Genomic DNA, 26,311 nt, shown 5'->3' with positions numbered 1-26,311 from the left:
TTTGTTCCACAGCAAAGGATTTCAGTACTAGCAAAATGGCTTTTACAGAGAGTTCTTAAATTTAACCACAAGGGTAGAAGGTCTTTCTTTATGAGGCATTACCAGTCACTGGGAGCAGGACAAAGGTCAGGCTGGACTGGGTCTTGAGTAAGCTGGTTTAGTTGAGAGGCATCCCTGCTCATGGTAGGGAGGTTAGATTAGATGATCTCTAAGGTCTCTTCCAGCCTAAGCAGTTCTAGGATTCTATAAGTCTATGAAAGAAGACAGCACTGCTACCTCTTCCACCTTACCAGCTGAAGTGGGTGGTAAAGCCTCACATGGCAGAGTGTGAACTAGAACTCCTGAAAAGTCAGGACACACTGTCTTCTGCCACCTGCTACAGAGAGAAGCACTGCTTCTGCTTGGAAACCCAGCTTGATGCATTCCTAAGAGCTGTAGGAATAACTGGGTGCCCCCCAGTAGTTTATCATCCTGCGAGGCTGGAACAAGGAGTTAAGCAGGATCATAACCTAGGTGTCAGGAAAGCAGACTTTGGTCTGTTCAGAGTTCTGCTTGGAAGAATCCCACAGACAGAAGAGGGGTCCAGCAGAACTGGTTGATTTTCAAGGATCACCTCATCAAAGTTTAATGTGAACAGGTGAGTTAAGTTGTAACAGTGAGCTGCTCATTCAGTTGCTACCACTGCCAACAACCACTGGAACTGGTGGCAGGATTCTACAGAACACATTCAGCTCAGAACAGAATACAGAATTATCCAGGTTGGAAAAGAATTTCAAGATCATTAAATCCAACCTATCACCCTACCCCATCTAACCAACCAAACCATGGCACTAAGTGCCTCATTCAGTCCCTTTTTAAACACCTCCAGTGATGGTGACTCCACCACCTCCCATTCCAACCGCCAAAACGACACAAACTCAGAGTTTCAAGGAGACATATACATCAGCAGCCTGCCACAGCTCAGGACCAGGAAGGGATGTTATAACATAGTGAAGCCAGAGAGATTCAAATTAGCTGTAGCTAGTTGCTGGTGGTTCCCCAGACCATCAGTTTTTTCGTTCCCTTCTACAACACTAAAGGTTTCCTTTAGAAAGCAAAATTTTCCTACTGGTTTTGTTTATTTGTTCATCAGAATTACTGCTAGAATTTACACTTACATCTTTAAACCTGTTTTCACTTAGGCATAAAAAAAACCCAAGGTTTTTACAGATCTGGACTTCATAAAGATCTACCTGCAACACCTTCCAAAAGGAACCTGCACAAAACTAAGAGGGGGTCTCCAGCTTCCTGAAAACATGAAGGTAAAAAACCCTTAACAACTTCAAACAAAGCCATTTCTTTGTGTTGTTCAACACAAAGATAGACTAGAGTGGGGTGCAGTTTGTCTTACCAGTGTAAGGCTAAGCTTTAATTGTGTAAGACAGGAGGGAAGGTAACGGATCGTGAAGAAAGCAGCACACGCTGTGTTCCCATAGCACACTCCCACAGGTATTCAAACCTGTGCCTCTATTATTCATCTGGAATACAATCCACAAGGTAATATCCACAATTAGCTAACTTGACCCACGTGGCCTTTTCAAGTGTCTTTTAAGTGGCTTTTAGTTCAATTGTATGTTACAAACCCCTTCATTTCTTTGATTCATTACAGTTCAATGCCTCTTCTACACATTTAGCAACAGCAGCATCTGGCTCTTCAATCAGCAGAATCCTTCAAGAGACCTGAGGTAGCCACATGAAAGGAGCACAGGCACATGGAAGCTGAGACTTCTAAAATGCCATCTGATACGATTAATTACTTGGCTAGATTCATTTACCACTTCTCACAGGTTAATTAATATCCAGGAGAGAAACTTCTGACTTGAGTAAAATTTAGATCTTATCTACCTTTCACTGCCTCTTGCTCCCAAACCCTTCTCTAATCAGGGAGGGGACAGATGGAAAAGAAGATCCTTTTCAACAAACCAGTGGCTATGGAAAGGGATTCCAACTGACAAAAACAACACCACCCATCAAAACACTCTGCTTTCCTGTGCATCCCTTTAAAGAGTCTTGCAAATGCCAATGCATATGATGGGGTGTGTGGGGTTGTGACAGAAGCAAGTACATCATTAAGGTAAGAGCTGTCAGCAAGTGTTTGATTTTTCTCCCTGAAGAATGAGGCTACTCTTTAGCCATTATATTTTTTTAACTAAATGGTTTTTTTTTCTCTTTCATTTCCATTCTAGAATGCAAACCTGAAAGATGGCAAACTTCATTTGCCTGTGAACTAGACAGATTAGAGAGCAAGGAGACAGCCTGTGAGGAAAAGCTCTTCACCCAGCAAGCTTCAAAGGCAGTGGCCAGCAGAGATGCACTAATTGCCCTCTCACTGGGATAGAAGAGGAAAACTATTTTCTACTCACATGCCTTCCTTACTAACACACCCAGAGAGCAATGCTGAGCTCGTAGCACGATGGCAGCCAAAATCTCCTTCACATTAAAAGACCACAGTATCACCAAGGTTGGAAGAGACCTCAAAGATCATTGAGTCAAACCTGTCACCACTGACCTCATGACTAGACCATGGCACCAAGTGCCACGTCCAATCCCCTCTTGAACACCTCCAGGGACGGTGACTCCACCACCTCCCTGCTTTATAGGAAAAAGATGGCTTTCTCTAGGTACTTATAATTCACCAGACCCCAAGCAGGAGCTAATACAATGGGATGAGCAACAACACATAGCCAGCAAGGGTGATGACATCAAGCACAACCATAAAGACCAAAGTATGGGCAATCTTACTCAATGGGTGGCACCAAGGTCCTTTATCATAGCAGGTAGAAGACAAGAAATCAGAGGCAAAGTACAATCTAGCTCAGGAAGCAGGCTTAGGAATACAGCCACAGGCTTCAGCAGGGTCCTACAAATGCTGCCAGCCTTACTGCCCCCAGAAGTAAAATTCTGAGGGTGAGCAAACCACCACTACCATAATCGAAATTAAATGGTTGTATTTGATCAGCAATTGCTTTACAGGTCTCATCCACTCAAAAATCACTGGGAACTCAGGGCCACTCACAAGCAAGTTCTTCACTCAAGAAAGACAGCAACAGACTTTAGAGGACAACCGGTGACAAGAAACAAAGGAACAATACCAAGAAGCCAAATCAGATGAACTGCAGAGGGAACAATGCAGGACAATTCACCCAAGGCTTTCAGAGAGACAGTGGGGGCTGCTCAGAGGAATAATGCCTGGAGGTGCACCATGAATCTAAATGGGAGAAGTCGAGGGTTAGGGCTTGAGAGACCCTTTGCCAAACACAGCTGCTAGTAGGAGAATTTGCTTCTAAATCTAGCAGCTCTGGCACCCAATGAGAAGTGTAGGTCTTGGTATTTATTTAAGGTTCACTCAGAGGAAGTTCCTGAAATGTACTAAGAAACTTTGTGATGTTTATTTAATCCAGCACACAGAGTAAAATCTAAAATCCTTTCCCAGAGAAGTGCCACATGTCAGTTTGGTACAGAAGATTAGAAAGGTCAAGCAAATCTGCCAGCACAGCCTCCTCAGAAGACTTTTCTGACTAACAGAAAGGATTGAATCAGAGAGTGGAAATCGAGGCTCTTTCTTTATCTGTAATAATACAACAGATATTTATGGCCTGCACTAATTTGTTTCATGGTACTTATTCAGAAATCCTTATTTAGCTATTAAAAAGACAAGTGGCCTGTGAATTGAGTATTGCTAGTATTGCTAGAATGAGTATTGCTCCTTGAATACAGGAGCAGAGGCATTTTCTATAGAAGAACAGCAGAGTACAAGAGAATGACTCAGATATTTATGTTCCTTATTTAAAATAACGTCAGCAGGCTGTTAGAGGAACACAGATACTTAGAAGCATTCATGGAGTGAAGTAAGCAGTATTCCTGAGGTTGGAAGGGACCTCAAAGATCATCGAGTCCAACCTGTCACCACAGACCTCACAACTAGAGTAGGGAGCACACTACTGCCCACTGCAGGCTTGAATTCACGACCTTCCCATTAAGGGTCTTATGTGCTACCAACTGAGCCACCAGACTTCATGATCATATCTGCAGTTTCCAGCCAGTACAGAAGTTTGACTTGTTCCAGTTGACAGAGAGAGATGGAAGAGTGGTGACACTGCCTCAAGAGAGTAAAAGACTTGCTGGAACCAAACCTGGTTTACTTCCGCAGCGAATGCACCGAAGGAGGGAGTGGACAGATGCAAAAATGTGCTTTATACACAGAAAACCTGCTTGCAGAAATAAGCTCATTCATCCCAGGTAGCATAGCAGGTCTGAAGCTATTTCCATACTTACCTAAGTGTTTAGAAATGTGCAAGCCATCAGATGTCTTCAGCGCTGTAGATCAGGCTCTCAAAATTTGCTAGCCACATTTTCTCAAAGCCTCAAAGCATCACACACAGACTGCCTTGGTGCAGGCTCTCGGGGGAAAACAACAACATCTGGCTCAATGCATTCAAATTCTAACCCCCCGAAAAAATGAATAAAAATTCTCAAATTGCTCATTTTTAACTACTGAAAACAAAAAACAAAGGAAGCAGAAGAAAAATCCATACGGGCTTTTCAGCTTTTGCAAGGACATTCACAGCCCAACATTTCCTGTGCAAAGCAGATGGCCACGGTAGTTACCGTCATTTCTTTTCCTCCAAAACTCCATAAAGGCTGCTCTCAAGAAGTTCCTTTCTTTTTTAACCATTCAGCAGTAAAGTGTCTCTCACTTAAATAAACCTTGTTACGACATCCAAGCTGACACAAGAGAAAAAACAGTTTGCAGTGAGGCCGACAGAGCCCTGGAGCAGGCAGCCCAAAGAGGTTCCAAACCCGCGCCTGGACGTTGTGATCCTGGGCAACCTGTTGTGGGTGACCCTGCTATAACAGGGGGGTTGGACTAGGTGATCTCCAGGAGTCCCTTGCAAGCCTCACCATGCTGAGATTCTGTGTTAAAAATGAGCTAGCTTTAACCCGTGTAAATCCAGCACTCCCTAAGCCTGCCTTAGAGAACAGGAAAGGCTTTTGTTCAGTAATTAAATTTGAGATCCCTTTTTCAGTTGAGAAGTACAATGCTCCCTGGCTGTAACTGATGTGAATTTAAGATATCCCAGGCACACTGCCTGCCTTTCCCTTGGAAAGGCTGGAGAATTCAAACTGGCTTTTAACCCAGTAGTCTTAGCCAGTGGCTCAGTTTCAGAGTGACTACCACCAAGCAGCAATAGTCATCTAGAAAACACCCCTTCTAGAGCTGCCACTTCACAGAAACTGTGCTAGAAATGACTGAAGTAACAAAATCATGGCTTACTCTTGCAAGAGTTGGGACTGGGGACAGGAGAGGAACTTACTTTTCCTTCCTACAGTTTATTGTGTGACCACACACAGATCCAAGCAAGTCTTTCCCTTCCTGAGGGCATCAAAAGACTCCTGGTTCCAAGTCTCACCCATTTATTCCAGAACTCACAGTAGAGACCCATGCCCTGGTCAGGATACAGGAGCAAAGCAGAGTGAAGCAGGAAGCACTGGGCAGGAGTGGAGAGATACAGTAGGAGGATAAGTGATGTGGACAGCTCTGGTGCTGACAGATGTGCAAAGGACTATGACAAGGGGTGGATTCAAGTGCATATCTAGCTCTGCATGGAGCCAGGGATGGCTGACGCTCTATGGATGATGCAACTTGACCACTGTCAACTAAATTTGAGAAGCTCTGATGAAGTCATCTGACATCCATCTGTTTCATCCCAAAACAACCCTCAGTGCAGATTAACCACAGATAACTTAATGAAGAGCTGAATTTTCCTCCTATCCTGGGCAGGGCGCAGAGGCCAAAGCCATGCATTCAGACAAGGAGCCACACTGGATTCACCTCTAGGATCACAGAGGAAGGTGCAGGGACTTCAGCAGCACACTTGGTAGGATGCAAAAAAATGCACATCCCTACAAAAAATGTTGTTTTCTTCTTCTCCTTGGGTATGTTTTTCATGCAATATTAACCACACCCCATCCTCCACGATTTTATTACTCTAATTAAGTTTGCATTTGTTAATTTTCCTAAAAATTGAACCCAGCAGGGTTTTACTCAATCCTTTCTTCCCTCCCCCCCTCCCCAATGATGGTTCCAAACAGGGATATAATAACATCTCTAATGAAAAGCAAGCTGCAGACCCTACCCAAGGTATGTGACAACTCATTTAACATATAAATTGTTTGAGGTATTATTTCAGATAAGTGATCCTAACACACTGCCACATTTCATGCCATTAGCCTCGGAGCCCCAGTCACAGTCATTTAGTGAGATCTCTTGTTCAGTCCCCTGGGCTCTGTTTTTCACCAAACTTAACAAACAGAGGCTCAGATTCGCAGCAAATGCTTGGTTTCAGCCACGTGATACAGTGCACAGCAAGGCTCCTGGATGACTCCATCCACTGCCTGACCACACAGGCTCTCGGAAGCTCACTGTGGCACACGACCACAGTCACTCGAGAAATAACAAGGAATAACCTGCACGTTAAGTGATATCAAGTACAGCTATTTTCAGCATTCATTTCAGGGGTCTAATGAAATGTCCTCAGAGAGCAAGTGCTTCAGTCACTTACACAGTTAATTGAGAAAAGCAGATGCCTTTGAAGTTCTGAAGAGGAAGATGGGGCCTGTGCAAGCTTAGGTACTCAGCTCCATCGGATTGGATGTCAGGCATTGTCAGCTAACAACCCAAGTCCTGCTTGAAAGCTTCCAAGAATTACAAACATCAGCAGAATTACTGCCTTTTAGTTTTCCTCCTCTCCATCTATTTACAAAGGTCTAGCAAATACCCAATTTGATTCTCTACGGTGCATGTAGAATCTCTTTTTTCCTTTAAGGAGCCTCAAAGCACAGGAGGTTGTTGACGTGCAGTGCATACACTACCGAGACACTGAAGCAATTTTGGAGTAATATCTGTAATCAGAGCTACTACCCAGGCCAGACAGGGAGAGCTAAGTACCAAAAAAACACAGCTGAAAACAAGCAAGGAAAAAAACCTCTCAAGATCTCCAAGTACTCCTTGCCTTTTTTGAGTATGTGCTGGGGAAGAGCACAGCAAAGAAGAGCTAAACACCCTGGCCCTTTACAAGCATATAGCTGCACTAGCCAACCTGTGCAAAACCTAGGCCTGATCTGACAGCTAGAGACAACTTTTTCCCTAAAAGAAACTTGTAAAATCACTAAATTACTGAGTTAGATAGGGGGAAAAGAAGAACACACAGAGGCTGAGAGCCCTAGACCTGCTGAGCCTGCAGAAGAGCAGCCTGAGAGGGGATCCAATCGATGTGCAGCAAGAGCCAAAGAGCCGGGGGCAAGACACTTCTCAGACACTTCTCAGTGGTGCCCAGTCACAGGACAAGGGACAATGGGCACAAACTGTCCAGGAGGTTCTACCTGAACACGAGAAGAAGCTTCTTTGACAGTGACAGAGCCCTGGAGCAGGCTGCCCAGAGAAGCTGTGGAGTCACCTTTTCTGGAGAGATTTTAAGCCCACCTGCACATTGTGATCCTGGGCAACCTGCTTTAGCAGGGGGCTGGACTGGATGATCCCCAGAGGTCTCTTACAACTGCCATCTTGCTGAGATCCTGTGACTCTGTAGTCAACAGTTGTGCTGCACCTTACACTCTTGCACGTTGTAGTAATACAGTATTGGGCTTTCTTTTGATCTTTTTGTTACTCAGGTACACTTCATTGCAAAGCACTTCTAAATCCCAGCCTGACCATAAAAGCTGACTCATTTCTCCCCATGGATATAAACAGAGTATCTCACTTCTCCAGCAACAAGCTGAACTTCTTTTTACTCTCAATGTGTGATAGGACTGCTTGGAACATTAGTTTGTTGAATGGACACAAATGGTAGGAGAAAGAATGCATTGGAGACTGAAAAGTGTACACACCTGACACCAAATTCTGCTTAGCAGTGCTCCAGCAATTCTGGCTCAATGGAGAAACCAGCATTAAAAGGAAAAAAAGCCACATTTTGCGTCCAATATTCTCTTTACTTGGTTGGAAATAAACTGCCTCTCCTCTCTTCTTTTTACAAAAGCACATATAAAGCCCTGGGAATCAGTAGTGCAGTCCCCACAGGAGGAACTGTGCTGCTGTAATTGTAAATAAACCTCTGGTGCTTTGGAATAACTCCAGCCGCTCACGTCTCACTGGCCAATTATTAGCTATTTTCTCCTTTCACTCCTACCAAAATTACCTCCTCTATTTTTCTTTGCTCAAACTGGAAACAAGATAAATACACATTGTAGAAACCAGAGGGCCACCTGTCTGATCTCGCTGACAAAGCCAGGATTGATGTAAGGGAAATTGTCACCTCACCTGCAGCAGAGCACTGTGATGTGGGCTGACATGCCGGTGAGTGGGCAACGTTCTGGGCCTGCCACTTGGATTGCTGCTCTAGAGAGCAGGTGATGAGGAGGAGAAGTAAGGGGTGCACAGAAGAACGTGAGAGCTGACACAAGGATGTGCAGTGGGTTTACCCAGGGCAGGAGCCTCTCTTTCCTCGTTTCAGGCAGGCAGCAGAGCACACTCTAGTGAATGCAGTAAATACTGGAGGGCAGGAGTCTCTCTTTCCTCATTTCAGGCAGGCAGCAGAGCACACTCTAGTGAATGCAGTAAATACTGGAGGGTGCTGAGTTAGTGTGCACAAGCCCCTTGAAATAATTTTCATTTTTGCCACCTTACCAACTGGCACAGTGTTAAACTCCAGAAGGATATTTCTTTGTGCTCTCAAGTGATCTTCAGACCATGCTCTGAGTGGGACAGTTTGCTTTCCTGTTGTTCCTGGCAGTGCCATTGCCAAAGCCCTTTCTCAGGTAAGTAGCTAGTGCACTGCTGATGTCCTTCCCTCTACACTGTTTATTTTGCCTTGCTGGCATCTCAGAGAAATGCAATCCATCGTTACCTCTCATTACTGCTGCAGTGCATTTGAAGCAGAGACACAATCCTCTACCAAAACTCAGGGCAACCCTCACCCCAAAAAACCCAGGGGTTAGGAGCAGGCTCCTAAAGAATGCTCAGCTGTCACTGAGTGAAAACAGCACTGAGGCTGCTTAGACTGTGTAGAGTTAAACAAATCAGATGAGCACACGGTATAAAAATATTGCAGGGTGTTCTGCGTGCCTTTAGAGGTCACAGACACTCCGTGTTGTGCATATGCCAACTCATATGCTGCTTCCACAGAGAATTCAAGCCATTCACTAGACAAGCCAGCTTGGGCTGCGAGCACTAAGTCATATATTTCAAGTAAATACATCTGTTCCATTCTAGCCCCCCCTCACTTTTACTCCATTCCACTAGCTGTAATGGCTGGGGTGGCTCTATCTCAAACTAACAGCAAAGAGTGTCCTAAGGCAGAGATAAAAGCCTCACATTCAGGGTCAGGTTGTAGGTCTACTTATCCCAAATGGTTTTTTTGTCAAACCTGAAAGAAAAACAAACAACTAAGGCTGCCAAGCTCCTGAGTTTCTGGGCAGCAAACCCAGAACTCAGCTGATAAAAAGCAGAACCTCTGCTGAGCATCAGTAAGTTTTAGATGCAAACAAAAATCTAGAGAGTGAGCAAGCTGCATCTTCAGTCTTCATATAACCCCAAAGCTTTCCAAGACTAACCTAAGGCTGGAAGCTTCCTATCTTACCCATCAGTGTTATCTTAAGTAGTTAATGACAGAAGCCCTTTACTTGGAACCTTCATTAATATTTTCCTACATGTCTGTGGCCCGGTTAACTCCTTTTATTGGTTTGGACAACAATGAGGAGACCATAACCATACTGCTTCTACTCCATTGGCCTGACCAGTCAGCCCATGCAGACCTCCTCCCATCTGTGAGATTGTATTGGGTTGAACTGAGGTGGAGTTAATTCTCCTCACAGCATCGTCTTAGTGCTGTGTTTTTTTGCAGCAGCAGTTGATAACACAGCAGTGTCTTGGCTACGGCTGAATTCAGTATCCGAGCTGTGTCCTTTCAACATTTCCCTGCCCCAGGAGTACATTGAGGGGTGGGCAGGATCTTGGGAGGGGACACAACTGAGCCAGCTGACTCAGACTGGCCAAAGAGGCATTCCATACCATATGACGTCAGCTCAGGTGTAAGAAGGACGTGAAAGAAGGAAGTGTTGGGGATTCGTCCATGGCATTTATCCTCCCAAGGAACCACCAAGCTTAGAGAGCCCTGCTTCCCGAGACCGACCACCGTCCTGCTGATGGGAAGTAGAGACTAACATCTCCCTCTCTGCTTTCTTTGCTTCTGCGCGGTCTATTTGCTGTTTGCTTATTAGTGTTATTAAATTGCTCCTATCTTATCCCCGGCTTCTGTTATATTTTCTTTCCCTTCTTCCCCTGTTCACTTAAGAGGGGGAGTGATAGAGCGGCTTGATGGGTATCTGGCCTCCAGGCCAGAACCAAACCACCACAGATATCCAGGAAGATACTACTCTGGTTGGGAACCCTCCTTCTCCCTTCTGATCTAAAATGCTTCAAACCATTGGCTGAAGCAAACTTCAGGGCTTGTGCCAAAAATCCTACCTTGTGTCCCATACTAAGTGCAACAAACAGTGCCATCACCACCCTGGTAAGCTGATGTCACAGATGGAATATGCAGGTACACACCAGAAATGTTTGCTAACCTGTAGAGTTAGGTGAGAACAAGGGGAATCTTTCTTTACCAGTCAATAGTTATCTTCATAGTTTCAGGTTTTATTACAGGAAGAGTTTCAGAATACCCTGCAGATCACAACCCTTCTTCCATCTTTCACCTCTCCCCCTCCCTACAAGGGGGTTGTATATCCCCTTATTTTCAGTTTAAAGCTCAGCCTTGAAGCATAGTTCTTGATTTAGGCTGTTCCCTGCGAGAGACTCCAAAATATTACACTGGAAGATCAATTCTTTCTCTTCTCTCACAAAATGCATTTCGAGGAAGTAATAAATGCCAGAAATTGCAATATGCTGCCTGGTGAACTGTTCACTGGGAGAGCTGCAGTGATGGGGGATAGGGTTTGTTATTTCCACAAAAAAAAAACATTCCAGAGTCTGTGAGAAATTTGGGATGATTGAAACTCCTGGAAAAAAAAAGGGGACAAAGGCAGGAGAGACAGCACCAAATAAGATCTGAGTCTTGTTTATCCCAGAAGCACAGGCCACTTTCTATCCAATTGGCAGGGCTTTGGAGAGGACCATGGTGAAAAGGTTGTATCTGGGAGACAGAGAATGTACTTTCCCTAATGACTGTCAGTGTGCAATTCAATTCCAGATAGAGCAGTTAAGCCTTGCCTGCCTTCAACACACGTCACCTGATCCATACAGCTTTTAACATAGCCTTGTCCTTTCTTAGCAGGCAGTAGGAAATAAATAAAGCACTCAATCGCCAGAAGCCATTTACAAACTCAAGACTCACACTCTCAGACCTTTAAGTGCATCATTTAATATTGACATCAAGTGAACAGCCCCCATTTGGAGCCCTGGAAAAGAAAGCACTGACAGAAGTATTACACTTAGGAGTTCTGTAGTTAAATTTGTAGACACCGATGCAAAATAGAATCCCAGAACCATTTTGGTTCAAAAAGACTTTTAAGACATTTGAGTCCAATCAGTGATCAACTCTACCAAGTCTGGTGCTAAACACTTGTCTACCACAAGACTGCAGTTCTCAAGAACACAAAAGTTTGCGACTACAACAATAATCATAGCATGCTCCACAAGCTAAGCTTTCCACATGTTCTGAAGGGCCTGACAGACACAAATGCAAGTAAATTATTTGCAAGCCTCATCAAGCAGAACAAAGGTGGGCAGGAGTGGTAAGGTTAAGTAGAAGGGAGATGGTAGAAAAGAATGCAAGAGGAAGCACAGAAGTGCTTGCATTTAGAGTTTTAACCTCAAACTAATGGCAAATATTGGCAAACCAGTGTTTAGTGGACAGCACGGCTCAGAATATTGAATAATACCAGCCTGCTGACAACGAGGTTTGTGGAGCTCACAAGGGTCAGTCAAAAACTCTTAAGCAGCAGCAGCAACAAAAGAAGGATCTGGCACAGTATGAAAGGAAGAAGAGAGAAAATCAAGGAAGTGATCAATCCAAACCTCCTCCATTTTAATTTGTGTCTGTGTCCTGCTGAGGGAACAAACCATTTGTAAGTTGGAGTCTGTCATCTGATTCAGGATTAGCTGCAGGCTAATAAATGGGAAAGTAAAGCACATGCAAAGAGTGATTTATAGGATGCGAAGAGAGGCAGCCCAAGTCTTGCAGCTATTCGCATCTTCTTCACACGCAAACACACACCGGTGGAAAGTTTCATGCTGAGAAAGAGAGAGAGGCAAAAGACATACTGGAGAGAAACCTGGTTTAAAAAAACAAGAAGAAAAGGTATTGGAATCACTTCTGCAGAGAGGAACTTTTACATAGCTGTACAGCACAGAGGAGCACAGTGCTGCAGCTGGCATCATTCATCATGAAAGGAAAGTCAGAATACACAACAGCACTGGGAGAGGTCTATGAACAAACCAAGCCAGAGTTTTGCAAGGTGTCATACATAGCACAGCTCTTCAGCAGGCACTGTGGACAGGAGAGAGCTGGGGAATGCCAAACTATGGCTTTCACTTCTCAAATTCATAGGCTAATCACTAAAATAGTGTGGGGCTTGCTGTAATCTTGACCCTACTTAACTGCTGTTCAGCAGGTTCCTGCTCTTCGATCTAAAGCACTCTTTAAGAGCCACAGCTGGACAGGGCTAACGGTGAGGATGTGACCATAGAATCAGCCTGGTGGGTAGAATTGTTTTGATCCAAAACAGTGTCTCGGCACCAGTAAAAGAGTGGTGGTATTTAACATGGCAGAAGAGTGACACAGCAGATCAAAGCTCAAGAACAGCACAACAGATTTTAGGGTGGCAAATCAATGAGGAGAGTATGTCATCATCTTACAGCTGAAATGGATGCCAGGGAAATACTTGCTCAGAAAAAATGAAGCAGTCCTCAACTGCATAGAGATTGAGAAGGAGGAGTGCAGAAATCTCAATTCAAAACTGCAACTTTGGCTATTTCCTTGCCTCAAATAATCTCACAGTTGAGCAGGGAACTCACTTCAAAGTGATCATTCCTTAACACGGAAACATGCTCTCTAATCTCTTCATTCAGACGGGACAGCTGCAAACATCCAACACCCAGCTTCTCCCTGGAGTTCAGATGGAACAGCCTTTGAGAGCAAAGCAGTTCAGCTCCATCCTACAGAGGGAAATGCTGCTACAAAAAATCCCATTCACCTGAATACCTAACGCAAGCCTGCTGAATGGCCTCCATTCAGCACCGCTAACAGACTTCAAAAGACTTTTGTCATCTCCTAACTTTGAAGCTAAAAAGATTCCAGAGCTGCTGGAATGCTAATACAAGGATATTATATATACTGAACCTAAGCATTCAGTGTTTACAAAGCTCCCTCATCCTTTCCTCTAAAACATGCAACCTTCTTTACTTTAGGATTAGAGCTTCAGCTTGTACATGCCAAGCAACAGCAGTGCAAGTGGCTTTCCCAGGCACCCTACAATCACAAACCCACTCTTCCTCGTTCAGTAACTCAAAGGGCAGCGCAGCCTCCATGAAGGGCCCATGAACACACATACAAAGCGGTTCCATGCTGGTGTGGTGCTCAAAGAGCAGCATCATTACATGCCTTATCAAATCTGAGCTCCACTTCTCGTGGTACAGCACATGCAAACTCTGCAAACTAAATCTCCTTGTGTAAAGTGGAAAAAGCAGAGACAAAGATGGCAAGCAGCCTGAGGGCAGCCCTCATCATCACAGCTACTGACACCGCTGGTAGTGCTTGTGAGAGACTTTCTCCTGTTCACAAGGTGATAACTTTCAGGACCTTGATTAATGTGCATTACTAAAGCAGATTAATTCATATCTACCCAGCAACCTCTGCACTCTGGATAAGTCTAATAAGTACCTGGAAGGTATGAAAATGTATTTGAATGTATTAATGCATACTAGAAAAAAAAAGTTCTTTCAACAGCAGAATCTAACCAGAACATAGAATCATAGAATCAATAAGGTTGGAAAAGACCTCAAAGATCATCAAGTCCAACCTGTCACCACAGACCTCATGACTAAACCATAGCACCAAGTGACACATCCAATCCCCTCTTGAACACCTCCAGGGATGGTGACTCCACCACCTCCCTGGACAGCACATTCCAATGGCCAATCTCTCTTTCTGTGAGGAACTTCTTCCTCACCTCCAGCCTAAACTTCCCCTGGCACAGCTTGAGACTGTGTCCTCTTGTTCTAGTGCTGCTTGCCTGGGAGAAGAGACCAACCCCTTCCCGGTTACAACCTCTCTTCAGGTAGTTGTAGAGAGCAATAAGGTCTCCCCTGAGCTGCTTCTTCTCTAGGCTAAACAATCCCAGCTCCCTCAGTCTCTCCTCCAGAGTAGTTCAGTTAATTATTCAGCAAAAAATACCTTTAGGGGAAAGCTTTCTGGAGCTTAAAAGTAGAAAGAAGTAAAACCACCTGTGTTGCACAGCTAAATCTGATCTTGGTCTTTTTCTAGGCCAAGAATTTCACATCAGGCCCTCCATAGGTTTCCTTGAATGAAACAAGTGGAGTCACCATCCGTGGAGGTTATCAAGAGGGGACTGGATGTGACACTTGGTGCCATGGTTTAGTCATGAGGTCTGTGGTGACAGCTACTTGGACACCAGTGAGCAACCAGCACCAGAACAAAGAGGACACAGTCTCAAGCTGCACCAGGGGAAATTTAGGCTGGAGGTGAGGTGAGGAGAAAGTTCTTCACTGGGAGAGTTGTTAGCCATTGGAATGTGCTGCCCAGGGAGGTGGTGGAGTCACCATCCCTGGAGGTGTTCAAGAGGGGATTGGATGTGGCACTTGGTGCCATGGTTTAGTCATGAGGTCTGTGGTGACAGGACGGACTTGATGATCTTTGAGGTCCCTTCTAACCTTGGTGATTCTGTGACACAGTCCCAGTAATAGATCCTAATATAGTCCAATACCTAGTGAGGTTTTCCACAATGGATTTGTGAATCTGGAACTGGCAGACTACAGTTAATACTGGGGAAGCTTAAATATATAGATCTATTTAAATGCCTAATTATTTAGCATGCTTTTCACACATGTTTATTGCATTTTCTGATAATCTGACAGGCTTTTGTTTGTTGTGTTTGTGTCTGTGTTGGGCTTTTTTGTTCTGTTTTGTAGTGGTGGGTTTTCTGTGTTTTGTTTTGTTTGTGACATTGTCTACTTGTAATGAAAAGACTCAGATCACTAGAACAGTTTCCACTGCCTACCCAGGAACTTAACGAACAGACAGTGCAATTATATTGACGAGCATGATACCAGAAAAGACCCAGGGAACAGAATAGTACCTCTGAAAAAAGAAACCATCTCTCCCTCTGGTGCCACTGAAGGCATCAGCTTTTCATGCCTAAAAACCCTCAAGATGAGAGCGAGTGATAAAAGATGAGCAGTCCCGAGTATCACAAGGATGTCAGAGAGCCACAGACTGTTTTTCATCTGCATCAACTAACCAAGCACACTTTGAAAAGCAGCTGCAACAAAACTGAAGGGAACTAGAACACACCCTGGAGGGCTGTAGAGGGGCTTTACTGATCACTCTTACCCCTGCAGCAGCAAAACATACCCTACAAAAATTTGCCACAAGCCTCAAAAGAATTTGCATCAGGCAGCAACCAAATAATGCTGAGGGACCTCCTGGAGAGTGCAAGCCTCAGAAAAATTGGTTCATGAAAAACAGGTTACAGATGCTGCAACAATCCCTCTTTATCAACCCTTCACAGATTGCCACCATGCATTAAGTAATTAATTGAGGCATCCAGACTATCTGCAAGGGATCAGGAAAACAGGCAAGCAAACACACACCACACACATTACAAACAAGTCTCCATGCACACACAGAGAGTTGAAATGTTATTCACAACCTTAAAATGTTATTCACAACCTCACATAATGCGGCAGGCATCCTGGAAGGACACTGTCATTAGCACAGACCTTAAACGATACGATCCCAGCCAATTTTCCACAGTGTTTAAACAATCTTTGCACAAGCAAAAAACTACATTTAGTTCAGAATGTGAGTAACTGACCATGGAGCTTTTACTTACAGGGAAATTACAGACAAGAAGCCTTCCATCCCTATGTGATCAGTATGGCGAGGCCCAGAATCTCCGGGCTCTTTGAAATCTGCCCCGTACAAAATTGTATTAAATTACTATATGTGCAGCAGCGAGAGATAAGGAATGGAGAAGTTATTTCCACTGGAGCACCAAAGGACAGTGAGGTGCACAGATGGAAATGATAGGTTTCTCTGGCTCAGCTATTATGATTCCAGAGCGCAGAGGGAAGAATAAATGTATTGTCATCCAGACAAGCCTTGCGAAAGTGTCAGTGTGCACAGCAAACAACTGTCTGCAGAAAAGCATCTTCCCAGTGCTCCAAAGCTATCTCCTGACACTAGATACACCCTAATAATTTGAAACTAATGAAGCCATGACCTTTTGTATATGATGACCAGCAATTACTTTGCAGTACCTACATTGCTCTCAGTAAAGATGCCCACATAGACAAGTAAGGAGAGGACTTGAGGGGGTCACAGTATCACCAAGGTTGGAAGAGACCTCAAAGATCATCAAGTCCAACCTGTCACCACAGACCTCATGACTAGACCACGGCACCAAGTGCCCTCTGGGTCACCAGAATCAATGAATCACAGAGTGTTAGGGGTTGGAAAGGACCTCAAAAGATTATGCAGTCCTCCCACCCTGCCAGAGCAGGATCACACAGGAACATGTCCAGGAGGGTTTTGAATGTGTCCAGGGAAAGAGGCTCCACAACCTCCCACTGGTCAATCCCCAACCTATGCTGGTTTCTGAGGTTGCTCTTTCCCAGATGCAAGTTGGTAGATGTTTAATTTCAGTGATCATGTCATTTGCTGACATGGGTATCTATTGTTCCAGTTTAGGCTGTGGAAGAAGCACAGGTATTTGAAAGCCAAACTTCTCCTTTCTGTCTACCAAATATTTGTCATCCAACATGGAGCAATGTAAGTTGTTCTCCTTTCTCAAAACTACAATAAAACATCTCACACAGAGAGAAGCAAACAGATCTTCACATTCAAAAGCCACGAAGATCCACTTATAAACCTTACCCTGTGCTGAAGAACCTCCCTGTGAGTTTCTGTTCAACTGGTCAAGAGAAAGCTTGTGAGAAGCAGAGTATTAGCTGGGATTTAGTAGGTTTAGGGGCAGGGCTATCAACTGAGCCAAACTTCAATTACAGACTAATTTAATGTATACCCAAGTACATTATTGCAATTCAATAAACATCTCTTCAGAATTAAACAATTCCAATCTGCTTTCATTTCAGCCTGTGTGCATGCATTACCAATTTGCTATTATCCGAAGGAAAATGAGTCAGACTGTTTGCAAGCACTCATCCATGCAATCCCAGCGTGCCACAGTGATGCAGCAAACTAACCTCAAATGAACCACTTAACCTTAAACAGGAGCAAGGAGCAGAGGAGTCAACTTTTCCATAACAACACTTCCCCCCTAAATTTCTTCTAGGTGTCTGCCTGAATGAGCCAGCAATTAATTTACCAACATCTCTCCTGGTGGACTTCAAAACACTCCTGGTTCTAACTTCTTTTTCCCTCTTTTCCCTTCTTATATCAATGAACACGAAAGTGTCAAGCACCTCCTCAACTTTGCATATTCTGCTGTCTCTGGAAGATTGCCTTCCCTCTATTTAGCTGTGATACAATATCAGATATGCTACCCCTGGCAGCTCAATTCCATTTTAATCATGAATTAATTCCTCCAGATGCAAACGAGATGCAAGATTCCCGAGTGGGAATTAAAGGCACTCAGCATCTAACAGGAGCATTCTCTTTGTGATCTGTGTAGTCTGAATATTTACAGCAGTGAGCAGCACTCTGTATTTAAGGCATCAAAAAGACATCAGTATCTGACCACCAAATGATAGGTTAAGGTGGCAGAAGACAGAAGGCAAAAGTGATCTCATTTCTACAGTAGCCATCTGTTTTCAGAGAAGAGTGAATCATTCAGACCAATAAAATTATCCTCCATGAGCAGACCCATACTCCTGCACTTGGTATCACCCCTACCCCAAACACAGGATGTCTCAGGAGCAACTTAGCCACTTAGAACTTAGTTCTAAAGTCTCCACCTAAAAGGCAATGAGCACCCCTGCTGTGCAGCTCAGGCTAAGCTGAAAGAAGAGAAGCAGCACAGCAAACGGCACGCATGCCTCATGGAGGTAAGATCAAGACACATCTGGTATGTATCAGGGGCAGCATCAGCTCTTGAATCACAGTAAATAACAGGGCTAAAGCTCGAGCATCCTTCAAGAACTACTGATCTTCCTACTGCATACTTCAGGAGATCAGCAGAATCAACACCGTCACTCACTCCCAGCAGCCTCAAGCAGACTTTCCTGACACTCAACGCTCCAGCGCCAGATTCTCGACGCCCGATAAGATGCTCTGAAGGAAGGCAGATGAAGCTGACTGACAGACAAACTGCTTAGCTGACTACATTAAAAGTATCCATAGCTCCCACACGCTGCTACAGAAGCTTATGAAGAGGGCTGTATGCAAAGGTTGGAGTCAAATATTTGTTTGAAGATGGTGATTGAAATTCCTGTCACTTTTACCCTTCTTTCCTTACTTAGTTGAATATGAATGAAAGAAGTAGCACCGAGAGGATGTTAATTTTTATACAGATGCCATCTGGGAGGAAATATTCATCTGGCATAAACCTGCTGCATTAGAGTAACCTACCTTTCACTATTAACTCTGCATAATTGGAAACTCCAGATCCCCCATCCGAACGAATGACGCAGCGGTACTTGCTGATGCTGCGCTGGGAGGTGTCAGCCACGCTGACAGTAGCGGAGAAACGCCTGTGGTTGACCACTCGAGTGACCATTAATGCTGTGTCCCTTCCATTCCACTGCTGTAAGGGAAGACAAAGGATAAGGTAAGTTAGGAAGAGGTATCAATCACAGAATCACAGAACATTAGGGGTTGGAAGGGAGCTCAAAAGATCATCCAGTCCAACCCCCCTGCCAGAGCAGGATCACCCGGGACAGGTCACACAACAACACATCCAGGCAGGTTTTGAATGTCTCGAGTGAAGAAGACTCCACAACCTCTCTGGGCAGCCTGCTCCAGGCCTCTGTCACCCTCACAGTGAAGAATTTTTTCCTTATGTTCATGAAGAACCTCCTCTGCTCCATCTTGCTTTTGTTTGAAACAAGCATTTTGTTGTCACTGGCCATCTTTTCCACCCTCTGTATCATGATTCTGCAATTTGTCACCTTAAACTCGCAGCTAGGAACAATTTAATGCATTTCCAAAGGGTCTTGATGGAAAGACTTTGCCCCACCACCCAGTCTTTCTCTATCTACTTATTTCACTTAAGCATACTGAAACTAAAGCAGCAAACAAAACACCAACAAACAAAACAAACGAACCAACCAAAACAACAACCAAAAAATCCCACCCCAATCTTCCCCCCAACCTCCCAAAAGCCCTTTGCTTTACCTGGAGCCACAGCTTGTCATGCTGTGACCACTTCCCCCCAGCAATGCACTGGAACGTTGCATTCTGCCCCACATTCACCTCCACGTTCTGAAGCCGCAGGAAATGAGGTGCTTTTCCTAACAAAAGATGGAAAGCATTGCAAGGGTAGAGCAAGGCAGTAAGGGACCTGCACACCCACACCCAGCAGAGCAATTGGGGCTGTACTTCACAGATGGATCTGCAAATGAAGCTGCCCTTCAGTATCTAAGCGTTTGCTGCAGAGTGAAGTGGGTGTCCAACCCCCATACTAAAGCAGGGTCACCCACGGAATATTGCCCATGATCACAATACCCAGGTAGGTTTGGAATCTCTCCAGAGGAGGAGACTCCATAACCTGTCTGGGCAGCCTGCTCCAAGGCTGTGGCACTCCAAATTCCAAGTTGCCAGCTGTGCCCAACTTCTGGAGCATGTAGCTGTCCTGTCATCCCAACTGCTCGTGCACACCCAGTTAATGAGCTTTTAGCATAATTGATACTCTAGTGTATTCCTTCACAGGACAGACAAGAAGGCAACACCAGGGAGATATTTTTCTCTATTGCTGTGTCATTAGGGACATCATCTGTGGTTTTGCTGATACTGAGGTCTGCCTGCTATACTGTTGTCTATGAAGGGATATCAGAAATGAAGAAACACCACCAATAATTTCAGTAACCTCCAGGGCCATCAGAAGCTTTTAGAGTTAAAACAATTGTAAAAGGAGTATGAGGGGCAAAGCCTGCACAATTCAATGGGAGTGACATTTACCCTGGTGGCTGCCACCTGTCACTGCTGCACAAGAGCAACCCTGGGAATCAGATAGGAGAATCATTCACAAATACTGCGGAGAACTTACAGCTCCCTGTGACTTCTGTGTACTGCAGGTTGCAAACTGATGCAAAACAGAATAATTAACTGCTTGAACCATTCTGGGTTTGAGTCACGAAGAATGCACCTAATTTTGAAGAGGGACTCTTGAGAAATGGATGTACAATCAATTTGAATACTTGACTGAGCAGGAACACAGCGTCCTGTCTCTTTGGTTTCTTCCAATCTTGTAAGTAAGTTCTAGACTTTGCCTCATAGCCTGTTTGGGGTCTCCTTCCCCAGTGAAGGGATCAGCCATCACCTAACATGCTGCGGAACACATGCAGACCATTCGGGAGCTCTGTTTGGATGCTGCCAGTTGTCAGCAACATCTGGTTAATATAGCCTGCAAAGTAGGTCTGAACAAAGTAAATGCACCCAAAGGCCTGAGCAATGAGCACACGGTAAATACAAATCTAATGCAGTTAAACAGCAATTAACCATACTGCAGTTATCAGAAATGTCCTGTTAAACTTGAGCAGCACCGTATCTGGCACATGGAATGGCAGCTCTCCTTCAAAAGTCATTACTGCAGGAAAGCCAGCTGGTTTCACTTCAGCAGTGTGATCCATGAGGTTTTTGTAAGCAGCTGTCACTGACTGACTAAAGCTGAACTAGTAAGAGGGGCTGGTAAAAGCCCAAAATCCTTAGAAGAAGCTGTTACTACATCCACCAAAGTGACACACAAAGTCCTCAAGCCATACTGCAGATGCACAGAAACTAGGCAGGCTCAGACTCAGAGTGCAAGGCTTGAGGTTTCTTTAAAGAGAACAAAACCAAAGTCTCTAAGCTTATTATTATGTCTGCAACAGAGGAAATGGGCACTAATATTTTTCAACAGCATAATCGACCTGCTTTGGCTTCTACTTCTCTGCGAGGGTATTGTCTGAGTGAGATTTATTGTCAATTTCTTTGCAGGGGTGCCGAGCAGGTTTAACATTTGTTACGGGAGAGACCTTTGGGATGTGTCCTTCACCAAGGAAATATTGAAACAATTTGTTTGTTTCTTCTTTTCTGAAGCTAACCACACAGAGTATTATCAGAAGCTTTCCAGATTGCTTTCTATAGCAGCATGATTCAGAAATAATAAACGAATCAGTTTTATGTTCTCAGGACAACAGAGGAAAAGAGACTTCCCCAGCTGTCCTGGTGCTAGCTATAAACTGCCTGCAGTTTTGTCCTTTGCAGAGTTATGTAGTTGTGCAAAGCTGATTGCCTTTAGGCGTCTCAGAGGGGCACAAGACATGGGAGTGCTGCCCACAACGGGTAAATCGCTCCTTTGGACTGTAACGCCTGGCACAGAACACACCGACACAGTTAGAAAACCAAAGAGTGCTCACTGCATGGATGGGCGAGGACTCGGACTTCATCCACAGCTATGTACCCTGGGTGTCCTTTCAGGGAGACTGATTCAAATATCACCTGAAATGCAAAAGAAGAAACAGCTCTGTTAGAAAGCACAGCCTCAAAAGTCAGTTGGCTCTTACTCCAGCGTCTGAGCACTTCAAGGCATTTCACCACTGAGAACAGAGAGATACCAAGGCAGTTCAGGATGCACATACACACCAAAGACTGAAAATCTGTTTGCTATGGAAAACAAAAGTTTAGAGCAACATTTGTGAGGATTAGAGCCAGCAGTGTGCTGCTTTCACTTGGAAGAGCAAAAAATGCCCTGTGTATAGACACACTTCAAGCACCAGCCCAAGAACATTAAGTGGATAATCATCTGACATCTTGTTCTTAGTATGCCTCAAAATGTTGGAGACTGCTGGACATGAGATAAAATTCTCCTATTGAATCAATAACCCTGCACAGGTTCATCTGGAGAAAAACCTTGATCTGGCAGACAGGTCAATGCAATATTAGAAAGAAAATTACTGAGCCTGGATTCTAGTTACTCCATGGAAATAAGATCCTCCCAGATAGAATTCAGTGGTTTTTGCCTTTCCCTGCTTTGGACTAACCTGGGCTCAGAATGAATCTTCTTTATAACCACATGTGGCATTTCTCTACATTAGTAGTACACCAGCTAGCACTTTCTATTTTATTTATGTACCTGAATAATGGAAGTGTTGCACTAATTTGGGTTTAACAGAGAGAGATTCAGTTACAGATGAACACAAATCTCAGTCCTCCCTATGGCTCTGTGATTTTACCTGGGAAACTGCTCTCATCTGTAGCATCCTGTTACTAAAGCTACACAGGCTGTCTAAAAAACATTGGTGAAGGGGAAAAGAAAAAGCTTATAACACTAATAGAGAGAGCATTAAAACCAAGTTAACTGCTGCCAAATTGAGAAGATAGTATTAAATATGGTGCAGTTTGCCCAATAACTAGAGGGCAACAGGACATGAGTTGTGGACTGTGATCCCATCATTGTCTATAGCTTCCTCACAAAGGGTCATGGAGGGACAGGTGCTGATCTCCTCCCTGGTGACCAGCAATAGGACATGAGGGAATGGAATGAAGCTGCAACTGCAGAGTTCAGATTGGGCTTTAGGAAAAGGTTCTTCACCAAGAGGCTTCTCACAGAAGAGGTCACAGCACCAAGCCTGTCAGAGCTTTATCACATGGTTTAGTTTTAGGTATGAGAAGCAGAGAGTTGGACTTAACAGTCCTCATAGGATCTGCTGCCCCAGCTCAAAACACAGCCAACAATGAGATCTTCCAAAATAGGTCCATTAGAAAAAAGACATGATAAAAGCAGGCAGAACACAGAAACCAACAGGCAAGGACATAAGCTAAGAGAAGCTCAAGTGCTAACTATATGTAGAAACAAATTTTACTCCAGAGAAGGGCAGAAAATCTTAGGCTGTCCAAAGAATAAGTATCTAGAAAACAAAATAATAATAACAAACACCATCAAAAAGTGGTTTATACTGGCAAGGCTCTTGACAGCAAGTCCTTAGTTTGCAATTTATAATTAAGTTTGGAAATTCAGTGTCATTAATGTTAAAAATGACACTTGCTGGGAGGGCTGCAAAAGCAGCTACTGTGACTTCCTTCAGACCTGGAGTGCAGCATCACAGCTCCAAAACCTTATTTTCTGCTTGCATTTGTGAGACTCTGCAAGCCACAGCGAACTAATTCTCTATTTCCTGCAAGCCAAGAACTTGGAAAGCAAAGTTCTCCAAGGCATTGGCATGAGCTATTAGCCTGTGGCAAAAGGAAGCCCCAATACACCGAGAATTGTCTTCTGTTAATCATTGACACAGGCAGAGTCTTTAATACAGTGCAATGCAGCTCAAGCTGGTAACAACAGAGCTCCTCAAAACTGATCCACATGGATGCAGAATCCACTGAAGAGTGGAGTCCTCCTCCCAGTTCACACAGTATTGTTTTGCCTGCTGTGTTTTTCACTTTACACTCAGATACTATGGTTATTTCCCAGCTCAGACTTCCACTGTGTTGTCACTGCTGTACTTTGCAGCATCTCAGCCCTATCAAAGCACCCAGGTTTCCCTGAAAACAGGGAACTGAGAGCCAACATAAGGGAAAGGCAGGAATCCAAGCTTATGGAACCCTGTTCTGATATCCTTTTAACTTCAATTGGAAGTGTAGCATGATGTCTGAGACACTGGCATGTAACGATGCCTTACATTTAGGGAACATCTCATAAACAAATAGAGGTGACAAAATGCAAGGCTGGACTTTGAAAAACCATTTCTAAATGCTCCTGAGGACTGCAAATGTAAAGTAACTTCATGTTTCTTGACCAGTAAACAACCCTGCACTTCACTACTGCTCTCTACCAGCCCTGTCTGTGTTTCCAGAGTAGCCTGCCTCATCTGTTGTGGTACAACAGTTTTCTCCAGGCACAAATCGATACCGTTCCTTGCTATACATCAAAAAGCCTCTCTCTGGCAGACTCTAGTGCTGCCCTTGGTGCATGCTGGGACTAAGTTCATCCTTATGGCAAGCAGTAATTCAAGATTACATGTATTACCTTTCCTCAAGAACTATTACAGCTTTTTCTCACTACACTAAAAACATTTGCAGGCTGGGAATCCAAGTACGAGTAACTCTTGGGTAGACAACATAAATCTCCCCCATGCCCACTCTTCTATCTCAGCAGAGTGCTTTTCGATCCAGGTGACTCATATGACCCCTGCACAGAACTGCCAAACCTAAATCATGACCTCTGAAAATTGACTTGGGTGCTGGTTTTCCACCAGTCACATCTCCAAAGCTCACAGTACTTGGTGAAGCCTCAGATCCAGGGCAGGCAGCTTCGCGTTTTCCCCCTGGATGCAGGCTGCAATTGAAGATGGGGTGGTTTCTGTGCATTAAGAGAATGAGCCACGTTCTGCCTGGCACAGATTTCATTATTCAGGAAAAAGCCTGGTTTTTTTTTCCTGCTTTACCTGGTGCTTTTGAAATATAGAACATGCTTGCAGGCCTCCCGCATACAAAGAGTTCTCCAGACCTGCGATTTTGATTTAAAGCTGACAAATAACACCCCGATGGCACATCCTAGATTGTCAGTGAGAAATGAGACACTCCCAAGGCAACAGTACACCCAAGCTTTTGTCATCCTGCCACCTCTGACTCCTTAAGTCAGAAGCCTTCCCTTTAGGCTGTCAAATAACAATAATTTTGATGAAGTCCTTTGTTGTATTTCCCTCTTCACTTTTGCAAGCTTAAGGTTTGGGGTTTTTCTGTTTGCTTTTCTTTTACTCTCCTTCTCCAGGCAGCAGGAGAAGGGCAGCAACAAGCTCTGCAGGGGCTGCCTCAGTGCCTGACTGAGGGCTGCGGTGACAGCCCTATAGAAATGGATAGATTCAGATTGGATGTTAGGAAGTTCTTCCCCGTGAGGGTGGTGAGACACTGGAACAGGTTGCCCAGGGTGGTGGTGGGGGCCTCATCCCTGAGGTTTTTTTTAGGGCCAGGCTGGATGTGGCTCTGAGCAGCCTGGTCTGGTGTGGGGTGTCGCTGCCCATGGTAGGGGCTTGGAACTGGATGATCCTCGAGGTCCCTTCCAACCTTAACGATTCCATGCTTCCTTTTTATTTTTTTAAGCCTCAATGAAATGTAGAACCTCAGAGGACTGCAGACCCTCAACAGAAAATGCTGTAAAAGATCAGGGACTGGTGATAGAGCAGTCTCTAAGATCTACCCTGTAATAGTTGGGCAGAGCTCAATTTTTCAATGCCATACTTGAGGAGTAAGAATACAAACAGAAGCAGAAGGAAACACCATCAAAAAGTGAAAGGAAAATAAAAGAAACCTCTTGCCTTTTCTAGGAAGGAACTACTCTTAGACAGTCATTTCTGGCTTCCAATCTGTTCAGTTTTTGTGCTGCAGTGAAAAAACTCTTGCTTGATTTAAAGGATTTTTCTTGTTCAGGAAAAGCAAACTTGACCTGCAGAAGGACTTGCAAAAGAAGTGAGGCAGGCTCAGGAAGTCTACAATCTGTATACCTAAGAGTAGGGTGTCTCTTGGTGTGAGATCAGAGTGTCTGTTCCATGTTTTTCAAGCACTGATTACCTGGCTGAAAGATCATTTCTGTTATCTCTGTGGAGCACCCACCGTGAAGCAAATTCTGGTCCGTGCCCAGGTTCATGGTAATGCAGAGGGAGGATAAGCACTTTAACAGGACTTCAGCACGAGAGACAAGTTGTGCACAGCCCTTCAAGTGCCACTTCCCATCTATTTGCATCTCTTTATCCCTTCCTCTCACCCTGTGGAGCGAGCTCTATGTATGCTGCTGATATCCCCGGCTCTCTTTCACGACATTAAAGCATTCTACTTCAGCTCAGATTTTATAGACCCCCTACCCAGTTATTAGAAGCAGAAAGAGC

At 44.3% G+C, this 26,311-nt stretch overlaps 1 protein-coding gene across 7 annotated transcripts in view; it reads right to left on the bottom strand.

The window, feature by feature from the left end:
- The window catches only part of PTPRT (protein tyrosine phosphatase receptor type T), a 460,558-nt gene that overhangs the window by 263,221 nt on the left and 171,026 nt on the right, over positions 1-26,311 (bottom strand). For all 7 annotated transcript variants that reach the window (XM_068150103.1, XM_068150108.1, XM_068150109.1 and 4 more), the window contains exons 4-6: positions 21,851-21,932; positions 19,629-19,744; positions 18,864-19,038 (exon numbers count right to left, since the gene is read on the bottom strand). In XM_068150103.1, coding sequence (XP_068006204.1) covers positions 18,864-19,038; positions 19,629-19,744; positions 21,851-21,932 — 373 coding nt within the window. The remainder of the gene's footprint in view (positions 1-18,863; positions 19,039-19,628; positions 19,745-21,850; positions 21,933-26,311) is intronic.

This window comes from Melanerpes formicivorus, unplaced genomic scaffold (genome assembly GCF_026170545.1).
Source record: "Melanerpes formicivorus ecotype bairdi unplaced genomic scaffold, bMelFor1.0.p_v2 SCAF_19, whole genome shotgun sequence".
In the NCBI taxonomy this organism is placed as follows: domain Eukaryota; kingdom Metazoa; phylum Chordata; class Aves; order Piciformes; family Picidae; genus Melanerpes; species Melanerpes formicivorus.
Note: the sequence above shows the minus strand (reverse complement) of the source record. Positions and strands in the feature narration are given on the sequence as shown.